At 49.7% G+C, this 22,318-nt stretch overlaps 1 protein-coding gene across 6 annotated transcripts in view; it reads left to right on the top strand.

Moving 5' to 3' along the window:
- Positions 1-22,318, top strand: part of TPCN1 (two pore segment channel 1) — a 72,998-nt gene that overhangs the window by 24,763 nt on the left and 25,917 nt on the right. For 3 of the 6 annotated variants that reach the window (XR_004439567.1, XM_033220495.1, XM_033220497.1), the window contains exons 3-7: positions 12,759-12,883; positions 18,572-18,748; positions 20,236-20,349; positions 21,134-21,264; positions 22,149-22,237. Coding sequence is in view for 5 of the 6 variants with exons in the window: in XM_033220495.1 (XP_033076386.1) it covers positions 12,759-12,883; positions 18,572-18,748; positions 20,236-20,349; positions 21,134-21,264; positions 22,149-22,237 (636 nt within the window). In the remaining variant the exon portion in view is untranslated. Of the gene's footprint in view, positions 1-4,876; positions 4,883-8,710; positions 8,717-12,380; positions 12,461-12,556; positions 12,658-12,758; positions 12,884-18,571; positions 18,749-20,235; positions 20,350-21,133; positions 21,265-22,148; positions 22,238-22,318 lie in introns of those variants that run through there. The other 3 variants (XM_033220498.1, XM_033220499.1, XM_033220496.1) reach the window with 3 other exon arrangements.

The following is a 22,318-nucleotide window of genomic DNA, read 5'->3' as shown; positions in this document are numbered from 1 at the left end:
GTGCTCCAGCAAACAGAAACCTTGGATTCCCGCAGGGTCATTTCCAATGTGGCGTGCAAATCAGCCAGCTGTTTCATGGGTGCGTCTGGGCCCTGTGACATCCCTGTGACATCAGCATGGGGGAGTGTTACCATGTATGCAAACAGGTCATTCTGGTTTGTCCGCCTGTCCTGTGCACCAGGATGTCTCTCCTGCTTTGAGTCAGGGTTTGGGTTGTTGTTTTGTATTCTCATGCCTGTCAGTTCAGCTGTTTCTTTCCACTCCTTCCCCTCCTCTGAGTGGTTTTATGTTCTCTCCTCCGGGCTGATTGCCAGGATTCAGGGAGGGAATTTAAGGGGCTGGTGCCATATAAATCTTTAGTGGCCAAAGTCTGCGGGCCTGAAACTCTGTGCCTGTCCTCTTGGTCTGGTTTTCCCAAGAGAGCTGTCTGCCCAGGGCACCAGAAGGGCAGGACAAAATGTTTCCCTTCGTGGAACTTTCCCCAGAGGCCCAGAGCGGAGATGCAGAATGTTCCTGGTCAGCCTCCTCTGATCCTTTCTGAAACCTGCGTGTGGAGCTTGCTGGCTGCAGGAGCCAGGGAGTCTGCAAATCCTGCCCACCTGCCCATGCTGCTGCTCATCTCCCTCCCTCCCTCCCTCCCATGTCTGGCCCGGTTGCCTTCCAGGAAAGGTGAACATGCAGAGGCAAGGGCTAGCTGCCGGCCTTCTGGAGGAGGCAGTGGAGGCCAGCTCCCTGACAGCCCCATGGTGAGGTCATCCTCTCTCCTCGAGCTGGGCCCCTGCGGCGTACCCCAATCCCTGCCTTTCCGGCTGGCCTGGAAGAACCCATTCTGCTCTGGGTGAGAACAGTGCCAAGGTCAGAGGCCACAGGTGTTGTGTCTTCCGTAGTCTGTAATGAGCACTGGTTGGAGAGGGCCAGCCCTGGCACACAGAGGAAGGGGCTGGACTGGGGTGATGCGGGGTGAGTCTGCCTGGTCACTTTGTTGGCTAGGACGCTTCCCGTGTTTTCTGTGCCTGGTGCTCCGAAGATGTGAGTGCTAATCGTTGACCAGGAGGTTCTGCCTAGGGTCCGTGGGCAGTAGGAGGTCAGAGCAAGGCACCAGGCCACTAGAGCAGGTGGGTGCGAACAACTGTTGGCATTCAAGGCTGCCCAGGTAGAGGTCCTGGAGCCAACCCGGTGGGCACGATGGGCTTCAGTGGGGCAGACTGTCCTCTAGCTTCACATATAGTGCTGACCTCTCAGGGCAGCTTGGGGCCCCTGCACACCCTCTTACTTCCCACACGGAGGGTATTCATTTCGAGGAAGCTGGGCCTGCCGGGATTGTTTCCCCAGCAAGCAGGGGCTATTCTCCCAGACACCACTCCATCTGCACTCACCGGCTCACACCCTGACTCACCAGGACTTGGCTATCGGCCCTGTCCCCTTTGATCTGCCCCTTCTGCCCCCTGCCTTCCCTCTTTCCTGGACCTGAAATGTCCTCCTCAGGAAGCTGCCGAGCCTTTGAGCATACCTTCAGCGGGAACAACGCAGCACTCGGGGTGGGAGCATTTCCACTGCCTCTCCGGCTACTTCTGTAACCTCATAAGTGGGGAAGAGGGGCCGGGCGCAGTGGCTCAAGCCTGTAATCCCAGCACTTTGGGAGGCCGAGACGGGCGGATCACGAGGTCAGGAGATCGAGACCATCCTGGCGAACACGGTGAAACCCCGTCTCTACTAAAAAATACAAAAAACTAGCCGGGCACCTGTAGTCCCAGCTACTCGGGAGGCTGAGGCGGGAGAATGGCGTAAACCCGGGAGGCGGAGCTTGCAGTGAGCTGAGATCCAGCCACTGCACTCCAGTCTGGGCAACAGAGCGAGACTCCGTCTCAAAAAAAAAAAAAAAAAGTGGGGAAGAGGGTTAGACAGCAGACAGGGCAGGGGATTAGCACCCCACAAGGTAGCCCAGCCCCACCCGGCCCCTACCGTGCCCTGGACTTGGCTGGCACAGCTGCACTGCTGCATGAAGGCCATGTACAAAAGGAACAGAACGGAACTGTGGCTCCTTGCCTTCCATTTGCACCCTTTCTATAATCCCTAAATATGCACCCCAGTCGCTTGTGCCTGGGTGTGAAGGAGGCCCTTTGCGATCACCTGTGGCTTTCTTGAAAAGTCCCTGAATGGCCAGTGTCACCTCAGGCCTTTCATCCCTTTCTCCATGTGGAGAAAAGAGTGATCGTGCTTTGCCTTTTGGGACCACGTGAGCATGCCAAGTCCTGTTTTCTGAGGTTGAGTGATTAGAAGCACAGAGCAAAGTCTGCCCTGGGAGGAGGAGAATTCGCTATTCTTTCACCTTAGCTCTTGAGTCTTATTCTCCCCTTTCCCTTTCAAGGTTCTACCCTGAATTGCTCTTACACAAAATAGCCCCTCTTCAGCAGATTGTTAAAAGAAGGGTTTTTACAAATACAAACTTACCACGTCACACCCCTTCCTAACACCCTTTGGTGATGCCCACTGCATCCCTGGTGGAGCCCGCCCTCTTGCCTGAGGCCTGCCAGGCCCCATGGATGTCTCCTTGCTCTCCACCCTCCAGGCTGTGGCCGTCCTTAAGTGCCCCACGGGGCTGTGTGGAATCTTCAGGGCAGGCAAGGCCTTCTATTTCACTTCAATTCAGACGTGTTTGCTGACGCCTTACACCTTGTATCCAGTGCTGTTCTGGGGCCTGGGAACACCACAGTGACCAAAACAAAAGTCCCTGCCCTCTTGGAGCTGACATTCAAGGTGGGGAAACAGGCCCACAAGTAAACAGATACCCTGTCAGATGGTGACAGCCCCAGTAGGAAGCCTCAGCACTTTGAGGGGACAGAGTGATGTGGTCTCACCTTGTAGGGGAGGCCAAGGGTAGCCTTTAATAAGATGTTTGGGTGGAAACTGGAAGGTGTGAGGAAACAGCCAAAGACTAGGGAGGCGGAGGCCCCAAGGCAGAATGTTCCAGGCACGTTTCAGAACAAGGAGGCCAGCATGGCAGCAGCAAGGGGCAGGCGGGACGAGGTGACTTGGAGAGGTCATGGGTCAGGTTCCACGAGACCTTCCGATCAAGGGAGGCTGGGGCATGTTTCGGGCAGAGGAGTGATACCATTTGGCTTAGTGTTCTTGAGGATTATTGTTATATTAAACAAAAAAGTTTGCCTAAAAACCCACACACATGTGCATGGAACAGAGGATTTCTCTGACTGGTGTCAAGTATAGGCCACAGAGGGTAGAACAGGGTAGGGACACAGAGAAGGGATTGTGTGGGTCCAGGGGAGAGGTGGTTTGGGCCACAGTGTGGCAGAGGAGCTGGTGAGAGCAAGGTCTCGTGGGCCCGGCACAGCCCCTGTTTGTGGGCCTTTCAGCTGATTGTGGGAGGGGAGGAGCCTCCTGATGCCTGAGGCCCCTCCTGCCGCAAGATTCTCTGTTGGTGCAGCTGTTCCATGCAGCACCTGTACGGCCAGGAAAATGTGGTCTCAGTCACCTCAGGGCCTTCTCCTGCCCCCCAGTCACTTGTGGCCTGTAAGAGTCCATCCCAAGAGCCCTGGCCAATGGATGGACCATCTGTGCGAGAACCAGCCACGTGTTCTCTTTGATTTGGGTCATAGGTGCTAAGCCTGTCTCACAGCTGTATGCTGTCCATCAGAAGAGACAGTGGCCAGTGTACCCCACGGCAGTCAGTGGGTCAGCGGAGCTATCCCCTACATTTCTCTAGTGAGAATTAAGTGGGAGATATTTGTATGAAGGAAAGCTCTGGATGGGGAGCCAGGAGGCCTGGGTGCTAGACCTGGTGCTGTAACCAGTTGGCCCTATACCACGGAGACATCACGTTCCCTGCCCTCAGTTTCCCCATCTCTAAAAGCTGGGCATTGAATTAGGTGGTCTCTAGGATCTGCTCCTGACCTGACAGTCGTTGCTCCTAAGACAGCAGCAGAAAGTGCCTACAATGCATGCAGGAGAGCTATGTAGCAGGGCTTCCCACACTCTGCGGCAGAGGACCTCTACTTCCATCAAACACAGCAAAAACAAAGTACTAGGAAAAGGAAGTGCCACACAGTGTCACCTGCGGTGATGGCCTCTACACACTGGCTCTGGTTCCTGAATGGTGCTCATCCCCAACCATCACACACCATTCATGGACTGTGCAGACCACGTGGAATAACACCGCCTGCAGTTAGAGTGGTTCCAGGCACAGACCTCATTTATTCTCCAGTTCCATCACTTTCTAAATGTGGGAGCCCCTGGACAAACTGACCAATCTCTGTGTTTCCGTCCCATCACCTGTGAAATGGGGATACTGATGGTATTCACTTCCTAAGGTTGTTGCAAGGATGAAGTTATTTCACATATCAAGTGCCGAGAGTAGTGCCTGCCTCACAGAATTTGCTCCACAAGTGTTTGTGTGTGTTCTTTTAGCTGAAGCTGAGCTGATGAGATCGGGGCTAGATTTGGGGGCTGCAGTTAATCAGGAGGTGGGAGAGGGACGCATGCGCTAAAAAAAAGATGCCATTGCCCTCCCTAAGCAGTGAGGAAGTGTTTGTGGAAGGCTTTTGGTGCCATCAGGATCTAGGCAGCTGGGCCCTGCTCAGACTGTGTGTGGCACTGCCAATCCTCTGGGGCAGCTCCGCAGTTTGGAGCTCCTTCTGAAGCCATCTGCACCCACCTGCCTGCTCCCCTTGAAGTCACCACATACCTGTAAACATTTAGATGCCACAAGCTGCAGGGGCAGCTAGTCCACTGCTCACTGGCTGGTGAATCTTTTTGCTGCTGAAACTTCCATGACTAGTAGCTACAGAGCCTCTTTTTGAGGCCACATGGTGATGGGGTACTCCACTGCCTCTGTAGACAGGTGCCCCTGGAGGGCAAGGGCTACCTAGTTCCTACAGTCCCCACTAAGGGTCCAGCACCTAGGAGCTGCCCTTGGGCAGGGACAACCCTGGGAATGTCTGCTAAACAAAGGAGTAGATGAACAGGCCAGTTGTTGGTCTTAGAATATTTTCATTAAGAATTATTTCCCAGCCAGGCGCAGTGGCTCACACCTGTAATCCCAGCACTTTGGGAGGCCAAGGCAGTTGGATCACTTGAGGTCAGGAGTTTGGGACCAGCCTGGCCAACATGGTGAAACCCCGTCTCTTCCAAAAAATACAAAGATTAGCCAGGTGTGGTGGTGCACACCTGTAGTCCCAGCTACTCAGGAGGCTGAAGCACGAGAATCGCTTGAACCTGGGAAGTAGAAGTTGTAGTGAGATGAGATTGTGCCGCTGCACTCCAGCCTGGGCAACAGAGCAAGACTCTGTCTCAAAAAAAAAAAAAAGAAAAAATACATAAAAATTTAAAAATAAAAATAAAAGTATTATTTCCAGCCAGGTGCAGTGACTCACACCTATAATCCTAGAACTGTGGGAGGGAGGGCGAGGCAGGTGGATTGCTTGAGCCTAGGAGTTTGAGACCACCATGAGCAACATGGCAAGACCCCATCTCTTAAAAAAGAAAGAAAGAAAGAAAGAAAAAATTAGCCAGGCATGGTGGCACATGCCTATAGTCCCAGCTACGCGGGAGGCTGAGGTGGGAAGATGACTTGAGCCTGAGAGGTTGAGGCTGCAGTGAGCCGTGATAGTGCCCCTGCACTCCAGCCTGGGCTCAGTAAAAAGAATTATTTCCAAATGGAGGCCAAGGAGAGAGGATCGCCCAAGTCCAGGAATTTGAGTCCAGCTTAGGCAACGTAGTAAGACCCTATCTCTAAAACTAAAAATTATAAAAAAGGAAAGAGACTTATTTCCAACTCACAGATCATATTTAGATTAAAAAAACAAATACTGAAGTACCTAGTTCTAACGAAGCATGGCAGTGACTTCTGTATTTTAATCCATCAAACCTGACAAAGTTAAAGCCCTCTCTGATGGTCCATCATTTCTAGTTATTAGAAAGCCCTTTCAGATCTAGCAGAAACACCCTGTGAAGTCCATTCCTGAGTCCTCGTTCCACCATTGGCAGCACTGCCACTTGTCTGCCCTTACCCACCAGCCACATATGGTCTGTGGCCATGGGCTCATGTTTTGTCTCTGTGGTGCTCACTGTCCCATGGTGGGGGGGCTCCAGCCAGCTCCCTGCATCCTTGGCACTCCATGGTCACCTGTTGCTGTCTGCGGCCAGCCCTGAGGCCCAAGGCCCCAGCCACTCTGCTGTTAGGAGTTTGGTACAGGAATAGGGAAAAGGGAGAGTGCTGTAGCAGAAGCCAGCTCTAAAGATCCTCTCCTGTTGTTCCAAGGAGTCAGTCTTTTTCTGCGGGCAAGCCATGGAAGGATTTTAAGTAGCAGAGTGACACCATCAGACTTCGGCCTTACCCGATTGATTCATCCTGCCTCAAGGGGCCTGGGACAGGTGGTCAGGAAAGGCCTGGACAGGGAGAGCGAGTCCAGGTTGCTGCAGCCTTTTAGGTGAAAGACAAGAGGCCCCAAAGACCTCTTGAGTAGAGATGAGAGGGAGGAGGGAGGAGACCTTTCCAGACCTGGTGAGTTACAGGCCATGAGGAGTGAAAAAGAAGATGGGATCGAGACCATCCTGGCTAACACGGTGAAACCCCGTCTCTACTAAAAATACAAAAAAAACTAGCCGGGCGAGGTGGCGGGCGCCTGTAGTCCCAGCTACTCGGGAGGCTGAGGCAGGAGAATGGCGTAAACCTGGGAGACGGAGCTTGCAGTGAGCTGAGATCCGGCCACTGCACTCCAGTCCGGGCGACAGAGCGAGACTCCACCTCAAAAAAAAAAAAAAGATTTCTGGCTCTGAGGCCGGGCGCAGTGGCTCAAGCCTGTAATCCCAGCACTTTGGGAGGCCAAGACGGGCGGATCACGAGGTCAGGAGATCGAGACCATCCTGGCTAACATGGTGAAACCCCGTCTCTACTAAAAAAAAAATACTAAAAACTAGCCGGGCGAGGTGGCGGCGCCTGTAGTCCCAGCTACCTGGGAGGCTGAGGCAGGAGAATGGCATGAACCCGGGAGGCGGAGCTTGCAGTGAGCTGAGATCCGGCCACAGCACTCCAGCCTGGGTGACAGAGCGAGACTCCGTCTCAAAAAAAAAAAAAAAAAAAAATATTTCTGGCTCTGAGAACTGTCCTCCCAGGGCAGCCATAAGCCTGGTCCTTCCAGTCTCGGTGGTCCTTGTGGATTTCAGCTGAATGGAACTGTCCTTTGTGGCTTTGAAGGGTTATGTATTGGGGAAGAGGGACTATCTCTCACCCAAACCAGGACACCTAAAGATAGCAAAGGTTACCTGCTCCCCGTAGAAACCTGTTGCTGGGAGTGTCAGTGAGGCTTGTTAGCAAGGAATGGCCTGCACCATGGGATGCATTGGGCCACCTGGTCCCAGGGGTGCTGTGGTATAAGTGGTGAGGGATGGGGGAGCTGTTGGGGAGGATCAGACGTCCTCTCCCCACCAGGAATGGGTTGAGAAAGCTCCTGAGCACGAAGAGGAAGTTCCTGTCAATTCAAGGAGACCCCTGTGTGAGAAAAAGGGTGGGGAGGCTCCAAAGGGGGTCTTCACGGCAGTGGCTTACATAGACGCTCCTGTCTAGTGTCAGGTAGAAGGGTGGCACTAATGGCTGCTGCCATCTGTGCCAGCTAGAAGCTACCTGCCCCACTCCATCATTGTTATTTATATTACCTAGGACTCTGCTGTGTTGCCGGTGCCAGCATATGGAGGTCATGGAGGACAGGGCATGGGCGCATGAGGACGCAGCTCCATCCAGCTGCTCGCCTGTGGCTTTTTCTGCTCAGGAGTCACGTTTTGGCTGGTGCTTCCCTGATCCACAGGAGCAGATGAGGAAGGTGGTTTGACCTTCTCCTGTCTCTGCCTAGGGCTTAGTTCTTTCAGAAATGAGCAGTGGGATCAGATTAGGGAATGCTGCTCTGTTGCTATTGGGAAGACAAGGGTCAGAATTACCAAGTTCAAACTGCACCCAGATGTCCCACCTCCTACTTGGAACTCCACTCTAGTGATGGAAATGCTAGTGTATTTTTGGTCCTTTTGGCACTAACTACCCTGTCATCCTTTTCGAGTTTCTGATTCTTGAGAGGCAAGTAGTCTACCGATTGGGAGCTAGGCAGCCTAGTTTGGGATCCCAGCCCTGCTTCTCACTAGCAGCATGACCTGGGGAGGTTACTTAGCCTCTGTGCACCTTAGTTTCTTCAAGTCTGAGGTGGGAATAATATTACCTACTTGGCAAGGTTGTTGTAAGAACTAAGTGGGTTAATGGATAGATACAATGTATTTAGATAGGTATCAGTTATCTGTTGATAACAATATTACCTTCTTCCCAGGGTTGTTGTAAGAACTAAGTGGGTTAATAGATACAATGTATTTAGATAGGTGTCAGTTATCTGTTGCCCTTGTAACAAATCACTGCCCCAACAGAGTGCCTTAAGATGGCAACATTTATTTTGCTTGAGTTTGCAGTTTGAGCAGGGCTTGGTGGAGTTGCCTTTTTGCTGTTGTATGTAGCATCTGTTTGGACAGCTTAACTGGGGCTGGAGGATCTATTTTTGAGATGGCTCCTTGATGTGTCAGAGAAGTTGGTGCTACCCCTTGGCTGGGTGCTCAGCTGGGCTGTGAACTGGGGCCTTGAGTCTTCCCTCTCCCCCAGCTGCTTGGGCTTCCTTACAAAATGGTGGCTCGGTTCCACAAGTAAGTGCCCCAAGTGGATAAGGTGAAAGTATTTTTATAATCTCAGAAGTCATGAGGTTCCCTGTTCTCTGTTAGTCACAGCAGTCATGAAGGCGCACCTGATTTCAAGAGGAAGAGAGACAGCTTCTATCTGTGTGTGGAAAAGTGGCAAGGTTCCAGAAGAGCATGGAAGGTCAAAGATAATATGGTGGCCATTTTTGGAAAATAAAATCTGCCATAGGATAGGTTTTGGCGTACAGTAAACCTCAATAAATGTTCGCTACCAGTAGATTAAAATCATCATCTGCATTCCTCATCCCCAACTCCTCTTCCTTAGAGGGGGCGGTAGTACAGCATAGTGGTTAAGTGCATCTGCTCTGGAGGCAAGCTGCTAGGGGCCAAAGCCTGGTTCCGCCCTTACAGCTGTGTGATCTTGGACAGATTGCTTAACCTCTTGACAAATTTATTGAAAGATACAAACCACCAAAGCTTTCTCAGTAAGAATAGAAAACCTGAGTAGCCCTATATGTACTGAAGAAGGTTAATACGTAATAAAAACTTTCCTAGAAAGAAAACTTCAGGCCCAGATAGCTTTCCTGGTGAACGCTATACATTAGGGAAGAAATAATACGAATTTGACCCGAAGTCTTCCAGAAAATTGAAAAGGAGGAAATATTTTCTAGCGCATTTTATGAGACCAGCATTACCTTGATACCCAAAGACATCACAAGGAAAGAAACATCAGACCAACATTCTACGTGGATATAGATGCAAAAAATTTAAACAATTTTAGCAAATGCGATAATACATAAAAAGGATAATACATCATGACTAGAGGGACTTAGCTCAGGAATGCAGGGTTGGTTTAATGTTCAAAAACCAATCATTGTAAGTCACTATATTAACCAAAGGAGAAAGAAAAACCATATACAGACTGACTATCCCTTATCCAAAATGCTTGGGGCCAGAAGTATTTCTGATTTTTAGTTTTTTTCAGATTTTGGAATATTTGCATTATACTTATTGGTTGAGTATTTCTAACCTGAAAATATGAAATCCAGAATGCTCCAGTGAGCATTTTCTTTGAGTGTCATGTTGGTACTCAAAGAGTATGGAATTTTGGAGCATTTGGATTTCAGATTTTCAGATTAGGGATACTCAAGCTGAAATCATCTCAGAGTAGACAAAGTGTTTGACAAAATCCAGCACCTATTCATCGTAAGATCTCACAACAAACTAGGCATAGAAAGGAATTTCCTCAGCCTGATAAAGGGTATCTACGAGAAACTTCTAGCTTACATCATACTGAGTGGTGAAAAACTGAATGCTTTTCCCCTAAGATCAGGAATGAGACAAAGATATCCCTTCTTATCATTTTTATTCAGTATTGTAAGGGAGGTTCTAAACAGTGCCATAAGGCAAGAAAAACAAAAGGCATCTGGATTAGAAAGGAAGAAGTAAAACTGTCCTTATTCTCAGACAACATGATCTTCTGTATAGAAAAGCCCATGACATTTACAAAAGAGGCTACTAGACCTTTTAAGTGAGCTTATCCAGGTTGCAGGATAGAAGGCCAATATATAAAAATTAGTTGTATTTCTGTATACTAACAACAAACAATTGGAAATTGAGATTAAAAGGCAACTTCATTTACAGCAGCATCGGATATATGAAAGACTTCGTGATAAATCTAACAAAAGATGTGTCAGGTCCATATACTGAAAGCTACAAAACATTACTAAGAGAAATTAAAGAAGATCAAAATAAACTGAGAGATACACCATATTCATGAGTTTTTAAGATGTCTTATTGATAGATTTGACATAATTTCAATCAAATCCCAGCAGGCTTTTTTTAAAGTAGAAATTGACTGTTTGTTTGTTTATTTTGAGACAGAGTCTCATTCTGTAGCCCAAGCTGGAGTGCAGTGGCGCAATCTTGGCTCACTGCAGCCTCCACCTCCTGGGCTCATGTGAGTCTCATGCCTCAGCCTCCTGAGTAGCTGGGACTACAGGTGCGTGACACCATGCCCGGCTAATTTTTGTATTTTAGTAGAGACCGGCGGGGTTTCACTTTGTTGCCCAGGGTGGTCTCGAACTCCTGAGCTCAGGTGATCCATCTGCCTTGGCCTCCCAAATTGCTAGGATTACAGGCGTGAGTCACTGCGCCTGGCCTGTTATTATTGAGACAGGATCTTGCTCTGTCACCCAGGCTGGAATGCAGTAGCATGATCATAGCTCACTCTAGCCTTGACCTCTCAGGCTCAAGTAATCCTCCCACCTCAGCCTCCTGAGTAGCTGGGACTATAGGTGCAAGCTACCATGCCCAGCTGATTTTTATACTTTTTGTAGAGATGAGGTCTTAGTATGTTACCCAGACTGGTCTTCAACTCTTGACTTCAAGCGATCCATCCACCTCAGCCTCCCAAAGTGCTGGGATTATAGGCACATGCCACCATGCCTGACTAATTTTTTTACTTAAAAAAAATATTTTTTTTGTAGAAATAGGGTCTCATTATTGTTAGGAAAATGGATGTGCCTGGTCCTGGTTGCTCATGACTGGCAATTCAAGATCAGAAGGACCTTTTGCAACCCAACAGGCCTTTGAGCCCTGTCAGTTTCCTGTCCCTTGCATGGTTGTAAGCCTTACACATTTGCTTCCTGCCAACTGTGCAAATCACAGTATTAAAACATTAGATTTTTTTTTTTTTGAGATGGAGTCTTGCTCTGTCCCCCAGGCTAGAGTAGTGGCGCAATTTGGGCTCACTGCAACCTCTGCCCCCCAGGTTCAAGCGATTCTCATGCCTCAGCCTCCTGAATAGCTGGGATTACAGGCACCTGCCACCACGCCTGGCTACTTTTTGTATTTTTAGTAGAGTCGGGGTTTCGTCATGTTGGCCATGCTGGTCTTGAACACCTGACCTCAAGTGATCTGTCCACCTTGGCCTCCCAAAGTGCTGGGATTAGAGGTGTGAGCCACCGTGCTCAGCCCAAAACATTAGATTCTTTATCTTCCTTCAGGTGGATCATTTACAATGCGGATTTACAGATTTCTCTCAGATTCACTTCTTCCCAATGAATGCATCATTTCTTGGTGCCTTTGTTTACTGTGTGTCTCAGTAGAGTCTCAGGATTATTGTGACAAATCCAACTCAGACTCAAATGGGATCTCTTTATCAGCTTGGATTTTGGAAATTAAGGGGTAGATTTCAGGCACAGCTGAATTCCAGAGGTGCAGCTGGTGTTAGTGTTATCTCTTGGTTATTGTTTTGTTCTCTGCTGACTTCCTTCTCAGGCAAGTTTTCCCCATGCGGTGGCAGAGGCAGCCGCAAGCAACAACAGGGAAAGAGCCCCTCCTTCCTAATTGGCCCAGGAACAGTTTCAAGTTCAGCTGTCACTGGCTGGACTTGGGTCAGCAGCCATGCCTGAACCAATCCCTGGCCCCAGGGGAGACGAGGGGCTCATTGCCAGGCCCAGGTCACCTGCCCGGGAGCCAGGGGTGGAGTCGGCCAGAGCCAAACAATGTGGACAGAGAGCAAGGAGGGGATGTTCTACCGAGACAGATGGCCCAGTGTTGCTGGGGGAGGAGGGCGTGGCTGTCAGCAGGGAAGAGCAACAGATGGCCCTGCACCAGGGGACAAATCCAGTTGTTTTTAATTTTTAACTAAGTAGGATGTTAATATGCTTCCAAAAGTCAAAGGATTCAAAAAGGGTCCATCTACACTGTTCCTTATAGCCCTTGTAGGACAACTGATTTCATTGACTTCTCATTTTTCCTTCCTGTGTTTCTTTTGGTAAAGATAAGTCGATGTATTTATGTTTTCTTGTTTCCTCCCTTTTGTACACATTAGAGAGCATACTGTTTGTACTCTTTTGTACTTGCTTTTTTCACTTACCAAGAGAAAGGAAAACATTTGTAACCAGCTGTGCTAATTCTTGCCGTTATCAGTACACAGCATGGAGGTTGATTTGAAGATGACGGGATGTCCATGTGAGCATATGAAGGGACTGCCAGGCTTTTCTTCTGCCAAACAGTGTCTTTATGCTCTTAAGCCTGGGTGCCAAGTGAATCTCTCTCCTCTTCCAATGCAGATGGCGGCAGCTATGCCATCCACGACTCGCAGGCCCCCAGTCTCAGCTCTGAGGGCAGGAATTCCCCCTCCAGCCCCACACACAACTGGGAGATGAATTACCAAGAGGCAGCAATCTACCTCCAGGTGAGTATCTCCAGTCAGGCCCTGGCGGTTCTCTGCACCTTTTGGTGGGGTGGGGCAGCCAGGACTCTGTTAGGTGCCCAGAAATTCAGTTCCAGCGGCGGTTCATGCTGCTGTTGCTCGTATGTGAGCTTCAGGTTTGTAAGATGGGCTGGCTGACCTGACTGTGCTCATAGGGGAAAACTGCCGTGCACCGGCTTGTCTTCAGGCCCCTGTTTGGGGCTGTGCCAACCCCCACAATTTCCAGAGTCTGTCCACTCGGCCTTCCCTGCCACCCTCCCTCTTCTCAGGGCACACTGAGAGGCCACATTCTCAGGAGGGAACTCTTCTTTACATACTGAATGCTGTAGCTTTATTCCTGTTTAACTTGTTGCTGCTTTCCTGTTTGCTCTTTTAGGATTTTTTTTTTTTAAATATTTTTGTGTGAAAGGTGAAAGTAATACATGCTTATTACAATAAATTTAGATACAAAAAAGAATGAAGAAAGATTCACCTAAGGCAGTCACTGTCAACATTATTTCCTTCCAGGTTTAAAAAATATATATATGTTATAAGAATAATATATCTGTTTTCCAAAAAAGTCATATGGTATGTACAATTTTATATTCTGGTTTTTTTTTTCCCCCTAGCATAAGCTTTTTTTTTTTTCTTTTTTTCTTTTTTTGAAGACAGTCTCATTCCATCACCCAGGCTGGAGTTGGATTGTAGTGGCTTGATCTTGGCTCATTGCAACCTCTGCCTCCCGGGTTCAAGCGAGTCTCCTGCCTCAGCCTCTGGAGTAGCTGGGATCACAGGCACGTGCCACTATGCCCGGCTAATTTTTGTATTTTTAGTAGAGATAGGGTTTCGCCATGTTGGCCAGGCTGGTCTTGAACTCTTGACCTCAGGTGATCTGCCCACCTCAGCTTCCCAAATTGCTGGGGTTACAGGCATGAGCCACCACACCTGGCTATTTAAATAGCTTTAAATTATATCAGGTAAATTATCCTAATTTACTTAACCTGATAATCTTGAATATTTTCCCTTATTGTAAATTATAATCCAAGGACAATCTATACATAGCACCCCCACCCCCTTACATCTAGGATTATTTTACTAGAAAAGTAAAAGAAATGGAAAGTCTAAGAAATGGAATGACTGGGTAGAAGGAATCAACAATTTTTAGGGCCTTGATGTTTAGCATGGAATCCTCTCCACAGGAAGTATTGCCTCTTTACTGACGGCCCCACTGGCGGTGACATTTTAACCTTTATCTTGCCAATCTTGTCACTATAAGATTTCAGTTTCTGGTTTGCATTAAGAGTTTGGATGAGGAAATAGACTTTTTCTTAAATGCATTCGCATCATAATTTTCCCTAATCTTTCTTATCTGAATCAGCTCTCCACTGCAAGTATTTGTTTTGTCATTTAAAAAAGATTTAGTGAAATTCAAGCCTGGGCAACATGGCAGAATCCATCTCTGGAAAAAATACAAAAATCAGCCAGGCGTGGCATGTGTACCCTCTAGTCCCAGCTGCTTGCAAGACTGAGGTGAAGGTGTCGCCTGAGTCTGGGAAGTAGAGGCTTCAGTGAGCCATGTTTGTGTCACTGCACTTCAGCCTGGGTGACAAAATGAGACCCTGTCTAAAAAAAAGAAAAAAGATTTAATGAAATTTAGACATTTGTTTGATGGTTGTTCAATCATCTGTTTCTCATATGTTCATGCAGCATCATATACACCTGAACGATTGTGTTTTGTTTCAAGTTAAGGCAACAGAATGTTTTAGGGAAATTGTCCCAAGCTCAGGCATACTTGTTAATGATCTAGCGAGGACATCTTTTGCACATCGCCTTCTCTGAGGCTGGATAAGAGGGTGGGATTGGTCAGAACACAGACTCAGAATGGCTGAAGCTCTAAGGATCCTGATCATTCCTCCTTTTCCTAAGCAGGTGAGAACATTGGTAATGAAAATATGAGACTTTAAGGGGCACCTGCTAATCTTTTTAACAAGCCTCTGAGGCTGCAGTGATCATCTCCCACTTTACAGATGTGGTGACTGAGACTCAGAGGGGCCAAATGATGCCCAAGTCCACCTGGCTAGGGAGTTGCAGAGCTCCACATTTAAACTGTTTAGCCTCCAGATGATATTTTTTATTCTGTGTGCTGTTGCATCACTTATGAACTGACTGTGTGCATCTCCTTGAAAATGGGCCATGTATTTGTGGAAGAAAGCAGTTATGGAACAGCTGGTGTTGTATGATCATTTTAAATTGATGTCATACAGCAGCATATGCATGTGGGTATGTATGTCTACAGATATCTATACATATCTGGAAAGTTGTTTAAATATTAAAGATGATTATCTGTGGCTGATGGAATTTTTACTACCTTACAAATTTATATTGTTTAAATTATTTTACCAAAAATGCATTTTTTAAAAAAATGTAAGAAAAACTTGGATTTCTTTGAACAGTCACAGTCATTCACATCTGTTCCTGGAGGATGAGATGTCCTGTTTTTGTTGAGACAGACTCTCACTCTGTTGCCCACGCTGGAGTACAGTGGCGCGATCTCGGCTCACTGAAACCTCCTTCCAGGTTCAAGCGATTCTCCTGCCTCAGCCACCCAGGTAACTGGGACTACAGGCACCTGCCACCACGCCTGGCTAATTTTTGTATTTTTAGTAGAGACAGGGTTTCACCATGTTAGCCAGGCTGGTCTCAAACTCCTGACCTCAAGTGATCCACCCACTTAAGCCTCCCAAGGTGCTGGGATTACAGGTGTGAGCCTCTGTGCCCGGCTCAAGATGGCCTGGTTTTTCACACTTGCAGCCAGGCTACAGGTCCTGCGGTGAGCCAGGTCGCTGGTGTGCGTGGATAATTGGCCCTCGCTACTTTAAGGGTGTCTGGTGCCTGCAGTTTCCCCTCTTCCCACATTTTACCTGTTACCTGTTAACTCACTCATCCTCTGGAGCCACGTGCTCAGCAGTCCTGGTGCCTTTGAAACAGTACTCATTTCTATGTGGATTTGGACCCCAGGGAGCAGAGAGCAAAGGCCTAGAAGTCGCTACAACTGGCCTTCCTTATTTTTCCAAATCTAGTTTATGATCAGCAGCCAGGAAACAGGGCCGACATTCTCTTGGGTTTTCTTCAGAATCCAGTGCCATGGGTGATATTTCCATCTGTTGGTGGAGACCTCATTCACCCTATCTCTTCTGGGATGATTCCAAGTCCTGGAGTTAAAATCTGAGCCCCCATGTCAGTGGTTCTTCTAGCGAGACCTTCATTCCTGGCTATTTGTTGGAAGAAATTGCCCAAGAAATACATTTTTCTTTTTTTTTAGTTATTGAAACCAGCAGCTTCCCAGGCCACTGTATGTGGCCCCCTGCCCACTGCCGTGGCCATGGAAGTGGTAGTGAAAACTACAGCCCTGCACAGAGCACAGAACCATGTTCAACTTACCCTCTGTTGACTGCCAAGGTGTTTGCTCCCTTTGACATGCCTACCCCTGCCAGGGTTGCTGCTGGGTCTGCGGTTTGCCTCGATTTTTTGCTAATGAGGAGAGCAGTTTATCCAGCTTCAGGGAAGTGACTCACTCACAGTCACTCTGCAAACTGCAAGCAGGGCCTTTCCCAGAATAAGTTTGTGAGAATGGGCCGAGCATGGTGGCTCACACTTGTAGTCCTAGCACTTTGGGAGGCTGAGGTGGGTGGATCACTTGAGCTCAGGAGTTCAAGACCAGCCTGGGTCACATGGTGAAGCACCATCTCTACTAAAAATACAAAAATTAGCCAGGTGTGGTGGTGTGCACTTGTCGTTCCAGCTACCCAGGAGGCTGAGGCAAGAGAATTGCTTGAACCCAGGAGGCGGAGGTTGCAGTGAGCTGAGATTGTACCACTGCATTCCAGCCTGGGTGACACAGGAAGACTCTGTCTCAAAAAAAAAGAAAAAAAATGTTGTTACATAACATATAAATATATCAAAATATCACATTGTACCCCATATACAATTATTATTTGTCAGTTGAAACAAAGTAGGGTATGGGGAATCCTGAATTAAGTAAATGTATAGTAGCAATACGCCACTGTGCAGCTCCTTTTTTTGGAGACAGGGACCCAGGCTGGAGTATAGAGTATAGTAGTGTTCAAGTGATTCCCCTGTCTCAGCCTCCCAAGTAGCTGGGACCACAGGCACATGCCACCATACCCGGCTAATTTTTGTATTTTTAGTAGAGCTGAGGTTTCACCATGTTGGCCAGGCTGGTCTCGAACTCCTGACCTCAGGTGATCCATGCGCCTCAGCCTCCCAAAGTGCTGGGATTACAGGCATGAGCCACTGTGCCTGTTCTGGGTAACTCTTGAAGGGTGTTAAAGGGTCTGACTAGGCAGGGTTATTGGCTTCCTTTTTTCTGGTAATGTTCATGTAACTTATGATAATAGCGAATACCTGTAGTGAGCTGACTGTGTGGCAGACACCACTCTAAGTGCATTTCAAATGTCCTCACCTTTCTTCTTCACAACAGCCCCAGGAGGAAGCACTAATGTTAGTGCCCTTACCGTTGAAGAAGCTGAGCCTCAAGGGCGAAGGAACCTTCCAACATTCCTCAGGGAAGGAGTAGAAAGCCAAGGTTCAGCTCATGTGGTTCCTCCCAGGCTCTTTACACTGAGCTCTTTTTTTTTTTTTTTTTTTTGAGACAGAGTCTTGCTCTGTCGCCCAGGCTGGAGTGCAGTGGCGCGATCTCGGCTCACTGCAAGCTCCGCCTCCCGGGTTCATGCCATTCTCCTGCCTCAGCCTCTCCAGTAGCTGGGACTACGGGTGCCCGCCACCTCGCCCGGCTAATTTGTTTGTATTTTTAGTAGAGACGGGGTTTCACCGTGTTAGCCAGGATGATCTCAATCTCCTGACCTCGTGATCCACCCGCCTCGGCCTCCCAAAGTGCTGGGATTACAGGCGTGAGCCACTGAACCTGGCCTCTGAGCTCTTTACACTCTGCTGGGCACTCCTAGAGGGAGAACTTGGCCTCTAAGGGGACTGGACATGCCTGTTTCTCTTTACCTCCTCCTAGGACCTTTCTTCTTTTTTTTCTTTTTCTTTTTTGAGACCAGATCTTGCTCTGTGGTCCAGGTTGGAGTACAGTGGCACGATCTTGGCTCACTGCAGGTTTGACCTCCCGGGCTCAAGTGATTCTCCCATCTCAGCCTCCTAAGTAGCTGGCACCAGGGGTCTCACCATGTTGCCCAGGCTGGTCTCAAACTCATGGGCTCAAGCAATCCTCCTGCCTCAGCCTCCCAAAGTGCTGCGATTACAAGCATGAGCCATGGCACCCAGCCCCTCCCCTCTTTTTTAAGAGATGGGGTCTTGCTGTGTTGACCAGGCTAGACTTGAACTCCTGGCTCAAGGGATCTTCCCGCCTTGGTCTCTGGAGTAGCTGGGATGCCACTACACCTGGCCGTCTCAGGACCCTTTTAGTCTTTGGTTCCTCCAAGTGGTTTTTAAGAAGCAGCAAGTCTCTTGAGCCCATCAGCAGGCAGGAGTGAGACTTGACCATCATGAGTTTCGCGAAGATCGTTTTGATTTTCCAGCATCTTCTGTCTCTGGCCTGAATCTCTCCTCGCCTGCCTGGGGCCTTCCTTTCCTCCCCTGCCCATGGTTCCTCTTTGGCGCTGGACAGGTCTCCAGGCTCACATGCCCACACTGCTCTCATCTTTTCAGGAAGGCGAGAACAATGACAAGTTCTTCACCCACCCCAAGGATGCCAAGGCGCTGGCGGCCTACCTCTTTGCACACAATCACCTCTTCTACCTGATGGAGCTGGCCACGGCCCTGCTGCTGCTGCTGCTCTCCCTGTGCGAGGCCCCCGCCGTCCCCGCGCTCCGGCTTGGCATCTACGTGAGCGCACATGCTCCTCACATGGGGGGCTGGGAGCCACGGCTTTCAGGGCAAACAACAGAACCCCAAAAAGGAACATACTGGGAGGACAGACACTGCAAACAGACTTAAAACAGAGAAATACCAGGTGGTCATAGAGGCCTTGGGAGCAGAAATGCCTGGGTGTCCCTGCTGGAGTGAATGGCCTTCAGCCAGTCTCTCTGGGATTCTACCCACCAGTACATTCCGGGGAAGGGAAGTGTCCCAGGCCCTGCTCAGAACCAGTGCCCACACCTTGGCTCCGGGTGGGGAGGGCACCCAGTGGACAGTCCCACTACTCTGTCTCCAGCCTCAAAGGAGAAAGCATTTGGGTGTGGTCACCATGGGAGGCGGGGATGTTTCCTGGGCAGCTCCAGCCCCTCAGATGTCCCCACACCTAGGCCCAGCCATCATTCAGTGGGGGCCAGAGCAGGTGTGGAGCTGTGCTTGTTCCCTTCTCAAAGAGTGTGCAGGAGGTATGGAAGCAGGGGAGGAAGCCTGTGCCTGTTGAGTTAGGAAGCGCTCATCCAGCCTGGCCTCTGAGGCCCTCCATGACTCAGTTTCCCTTCCTGTTTCTCCTTCTTCGTGCCTGAAACTCACAGTTCCAGCCAGTCTGTGTTTCTTCCTCTGCACACTTCCCCCACTCTGTCCCCTGTGCTGGAGTCTGTCTTCCCATCCCTTCACTCTGTCAGTTCCTGCCCACTGGAATGTCCACAGGCCCCGGACCTCCACACCCCCGGGAGGAGGAGTTCTCCCATGTCTGTTTCCCGGAAGCACTTGACTTCCCTGCTGGGAAGATTTTCCAGCTGAGGGTTTTCCATGTCTTGTCCTTTTGTCCAGAATGAGGATGAGAGTTTTAGGAACTGCTCTCTGCTTGACAGTCCTTGTTTCTTTGACAATCGGATTTTATTTCTTAAGTTCCTAATTGATGCTTTCTTAGTGTCTTTCATAGATCTTTTGTAAATTACATGAAATCCTTCTTAGAACAAGGCTAGATATTAAATTTTATCTTATTTTGTTTTTCTTATTTTTTTTTTCTTTTTGAGACTGAGTCTCCCTCTGTTGCCCAGGCTGGTGTGCAGTGGCACCATCTCGGCTCACTGCAACATCTGCCTCCTGGGCTCAAGCGATTCTCCTGCCTCAGCCTCCTGAGTAGCTGGGATTACAGGTGTGCGCCACCTCGCCCAGCTAATTTGTTTTTCTTACTTTTAAACTTCAGGCTCCTTCCTGATTTTTCATCATTTGGACCAGCATGTCAGTTTCCTGGATATCAAGTTTATGTTTAGTTGTTCTGGGGAAGGCTCCGTGACCAAGGCTTTGTCTTTAGGCTAGCAGGGCCAGGTTTTTGTAACTCTGATGTGTGTTGGGAGGATGTCCTGGGGCACTTTCAGGTCCTGGGAGGATTGGGCAATGAGGAGTGGCCGTGGGCTGGGCTGGCCGTGACACACCCCCACACCCTCTGGTCTCAGGTCCACGCCACCCTGGAACTCTTCGCCCTGATGGTGGTAGTGTTTGAACTCTGCATGAAGTTACGCTGGCTGGGCCTCCACACCTTCATCCGGCACAAGCGGACCATGGTCAAGGTGATGTGTCCGCCCATCTGTCCCTCTCCTTGCAGCCTTTTCTCCCATGTCACCTTCAAACCTGTCTCTTTGGTACAATTCAGAATCCACCATGGACCCAGTCCATGCTTAGAGGTGTCACCCTAGGGTCCTTGTCCTGACCACACCCTCAGCCTTGCCGGTGCCCTAGATGTTGTGGTGATGCCAGCAGTAGCTCATGTGAGGGGGTGTTTAGTACCTGCCAGGCACTGGCGCAGTCACCTTGGAGAGAGGTGTGCTGCTCTCCCTGTTTTATATTCATCTGGAGACATGGGGTTCACACCCCACTGCGCCCGGGCTCACCTGTCCCTAGTGTTATGCGTTTTCTCTCTGTGCCGCAGAGAGTGGCGTGAGTAGGAGCACGTCAAGGTGGCACTTTGTAGTGTGTGGAGCATGTGTGCTACTCTAGGAGAGTGTAGCCAAGTAAGCAGAGCTGAAGAGGAGCTGCAGGCCCCAGGATCCCTGATGTGAGTAGGAAGGGCTGATCGAGGGGGCCTGGCAGAGTGGCAGTTTTGCCTCCTCCGTGGATACCAGCAGTCATGCTTCCCTTCGGCTCATTCTCCTGGTGCCACACACCTGAGCCAGCAGCTGGAGTTTTTTTCTTCTGGGGCTGCCTGGTGTTGGCAGGAAGTGTGAGAGAGGGCTGGAGAGAAAAAAAGGCCTCCCGAGGCCAGAGTGGGCACTGCCTCTCCAGCCCCTATTCTAGGTATGCAGGATGACGGCTGGGCTGCAGGGCCTGACAGTGCTCCATGCCTGCCACCCGCAGACCTCGGTGCTGGTGGTGCAGTTTGTCGAGGCCATCGTGGTGTTGGTACGGCAGATGTCCCATGTGCGGGTGACCCGAGCACTGCGCTGCATTTTCCTGGTGGACTGTCGGTATTGCGGTGGCGTCCGGCGGTAAGGCCCGGGTTGGAAGCTGGGCAGACAGTCACTATTCTGGCATGACCTGACCTCTGGGCTGGTGGGGCAAGAGCTTGTGAGTCAGTTAGTGATGAGGTCGACCCTGCATGCTGGTGGGAGTACACGCACACTCACTCTCCCTCTGCCATTCCACCCACGCACAGGAGAAGGTGATGTTCCTGCCGCGGTGTAGGTTTGCGGCCTCTGGGTCCAGGGCTTTTTCCCATCTTTTCTGCAGCCTTCCAGAGCTGCTTCCTCGCTCTATGCGTGTTATCTACCCAAATGCAGGCAGCTCAGCAGCGTCCATGTGACACAAGCAGACTCTTCCGCCATCTCCACTGAGGCTGTGGGACCAAACTCAAACTGGACCAAGCCTCGACTGAGATTTATTTTGGGAGACGCAATCTGGAAAATTTCTTGGCTGGTCTACTGTTGCTGAGAGTGGGCTTGTAATTCATTCTTTGTGCCCATCTGCGAAGCTAGAAACAGGACTTGTCCTTGAAACAGGCCCAGTGTCCCAGGACTAAGTGGCCTTGAAATGTCTTCATGCCTTCCACATCCTGTTCATGGAAACTGACCTTTGCGCCCAAGGTGATGCCCTTGGCCTTCTGCTGCTCTGTTCCCCGCTTGCATGGCACTTGCCTCCTTGGGCCGTCACCAGGTGGAGGTGGCTGTGTGCTACGCCTGCCCCAGTTCTTCCCCGCCACCCACTGAGTGGGGGTCTCAAGACACTTTAGGAAAACGAAGCATGATGTCACACCAGGGTGTGGCAGGGTTTAGTATTTCGAGTCAGAAGCACTAGGCCCCCATCTCAACAAGGAGGAGTCCTAGACGGCCCGCCCCAGCTGGCACCTCCCCTGAGCTGCCCTATCTCTCCCCAGCAACCTGCGGCAGATCTTCCAGTCCCTGCCACCCTTCATGGACATCCTCCTGCTGCTGCTGTTCTTCATGATCATCTTCGCCATCCTCGGTGAGTTCCTGCTTCTCAGGCCTAGGTGCACTCAAAAAGCACGTTCACAGTGGATGAAAAATTATTTTGGGCCTGGCGCAA

This window comes from Trachypithecus francoisi, unplaced genomic scaffold, assembly GCF_009764315.1.
Source record: "Trachypithecus francoisi isolate TF-2019V2 unplaced genomic scaffold, Tfra_2.0 Lachesis_group11, whole genome shotgun sequence".
Lineage (NCBI taxonomy): Eukaryota > Metazoa > Chordata > Mammalia > Primates > Cercopithecidae > Trachypithecus > Trachypithecus francoisi.
Note: the sequence above shows the minus strand (reverse complement) of the source record. Positions and strands in the feature narration are given on the sequence as shown.